The sequence below is a fragment of the Triticum aestivum genome, chromosome 6D (genome assembly GCF_018294505.1).
Source record: "Triticum aestivum cultivar Chinese Spring chromosome 6D, IWGSC CS RefSeq v2.1, whole genome shotgun sequence".
In the NCBI taxonomy this organism is placed as follows: Eukaryota; Viridiplantae; Streptophyta; class Magnoliopsida; order Poales; family Poaceae; genus Triticum; species Triticum aestivum.
Window position 1 is genome coordinate 175,996,014 of NC_057811.1, and position 1,977 is coordinate 175,997,990.

The following is a 1,977-nucleotide window of genomic DNA, read 5'->3' on the forward strand; positions in this document are numbered from 1 at the left end:
GTGGACTAAGTGACGGCTGTGTGGGCAGAAACTAGTTCGCCCATACAGCACAACTGGCAAACCGCATGCTGCGAGGCGTGTCGGCGAACTCTCGCGCGCGCACACGATGATGTCCACGTGGCACTCAAATTTTAACACATTTCTTTAGGCTTGGGGTAAAACAGAATCAACGTGGATCAAGACGCGCGGGTGATTGGCAAACATGTCACATGTGTGGACGTTATCATTTGGAAAAAGAAAAGGATTAGCGCATCTCGTGATGAATGGATCATACCCCGTGAAAATCCGAAACGGAGATTTTATTTTTGAAAACAGTTCGAAACGGAGATATTCTTTTTTGAAAACAGTTCGAAACGGAGGTGCTGTGTTGAGTCCAAACACCGCGACCCGTCTCCCGCAGACATGCGGCCCTCCTCGCCCTATATAGCACAGCAGGTGCCGCCCCCGGCGCTCCATCCAAACCTGCACCAAACCCGAAACAGGCCAGGACTCCACGAGTCAAGTCAGCCACCTGCCAGCCAGCCAGCCTTCAACGCTCACCCACCCCGCCACGACCACGACCATGTCCTCCTCCTCCTCCTCGTCCATGGGCGCGCTCGCCGCGGCCACCGCCATGGCGCTCTCCGGTTCCCTCGTCCTCTTCTCCCTCCGCCGCTTCGCCAAGCCCAGCCTCGACGACGACGCCCCTGCTTCGGACGACCCCGCGTCCCTTCGTCCATGCCTCTCCTCCTCCTCCTCCTCCCCAGGTAGGCCGGTGCTGATCTCGTGACGTTTCTTCTTCTTCTTCTTCTCTGTGCACGGGATCCTGATGGAGCTTTCTTGATTCTTGGCGTAACAGAGAAGCGGCAGCGCGGCGGGAAGCTGCGGCGGAAGGGGGAGAAGCGGGTGCGCTTCGCGGAGGGCGTCATCGACAATGAGGGCGCGCCCCCCGCGGCCAGGTCCTCCTCCTCGCCCCCGCCGGCGCCGGCAGCGGCCGAGCCGACGTGCAGGGGAAGCGTGACGGGATCGGACCACCGGATGCCGGCGAACCGGGAGGCGCTGTACCGCGGCATGCTCCGCGATCGCTCCGTGCACAGGACCGCCTACTCCTACTGACCGGCCACCGACCGGTCGACCCGACGCCCGCCCGCCGCCGTGCCCGATTAGTTACCAGAGCTAGATTAGCCTAGCCCGTCCATCCCCCGTCCCCTGCTTTTGCCTGGTCCTGTTGCTTCTTTCTTGGGTTTCTTGCTGTGCCGTTGGTGTCTGGTTGCTTTGGCATTGGCAGGCACGCTGTTGACTCCTGGTGTGCAAACGGATTATTAGCCAATTAGGAGTAGCAGTAGATGATTCACGCTTTGGTGTCGATCTACCTTTGCATTTCCTGTGTACATAAAACCACCTGTCATTTTCTTTTGTCGTAAGATGAGAAAAAGGATGATGGAAGCCTGGGTTCAGTTTGCTTCGTACACGCAGTTGCATCTCAAGTATTTTCTGTGAACATATCTTGAGATATATCTTCATGATTACTTAAAAGAGGAACGGGTGGTTAATTGATGGAGGGCTGGGGAAGGTTGTTGTTTTGGGTGCGAAACCGGACGCGTGTAGACCGCGGACTCGGCCGTCGAGCGGCGGGCGACGAAGCGCTGACCGCGGAGCACCCTCGCGCTACGAACGAGTCTGAGCCGTGTTAAACTCGGTCGCTGCCGCGCTCAGCTCAGCCTGCGCCACCCTGTCGTCATGTTCAGCGGTAATTCATTTTCTCTCTCGTACAAATACCCCAAAACCTGGAACCAACAAAATTTAAAGACATGTGAACTTGCTGAATTGCAAGAGCATCTACAACCGGAAGTATCAAAATCCCCAAAATGACCGTGGACACACCCCGGACATGTTCATGGACAGCGACCGGACTACACACAAAAATTATCCGCTACATTCATGAACCTCAAACTTTATACCTCAAGTCATGCCGCGTATACATCTTAAACTATTTAT

General features: G+C 56.1%; 1 protein-coding gene across 1 annotated transcript; it reads left to right on the forward strand.

Annotated features, from left to right (window-relative positions):
* The first annotated feature begins 460 nt into the window (after positions 1-460).
* On the forward strand, positions 461-1,436 carry LOC123141403 (uncharacterized). Its single transcript, XM_044560562.1, has 2 exons — positions 461-746; positions 839-1,436. The coding sequence occupies exons 1-2, from the start codon at positions 563-565 to the stop codon at positions 1,093-1,095; spliced, it is 441 nt and encodes a 146-aa protein (XP_044416497.1). The 5' UTR covers positions 461-562; the 3' UTR covers positions 1,096-1,436.
* Positions 1,437-1,977: the final 541 nt, after the last annotated feature.

What these genes read in the sequence shown, in the direction of transcription:
- LOC123141403 (XM_044560562.1), top strand. Translation starts at nt 563, where the DNA reads ATGTCCTCCTCCTCCTCCTCGTCCATGGGCGCGCTCGCCGCGGCCACC. An exon ending in CTCCTCCTCCTCCTCCCCAG is followed by an intron (nt 747 to 838) that starts GTAGGCCGGTGC and finishes TTGGCGTAACAG; the next exon opens with AGAAGCGGCAGCGCGGCGGG.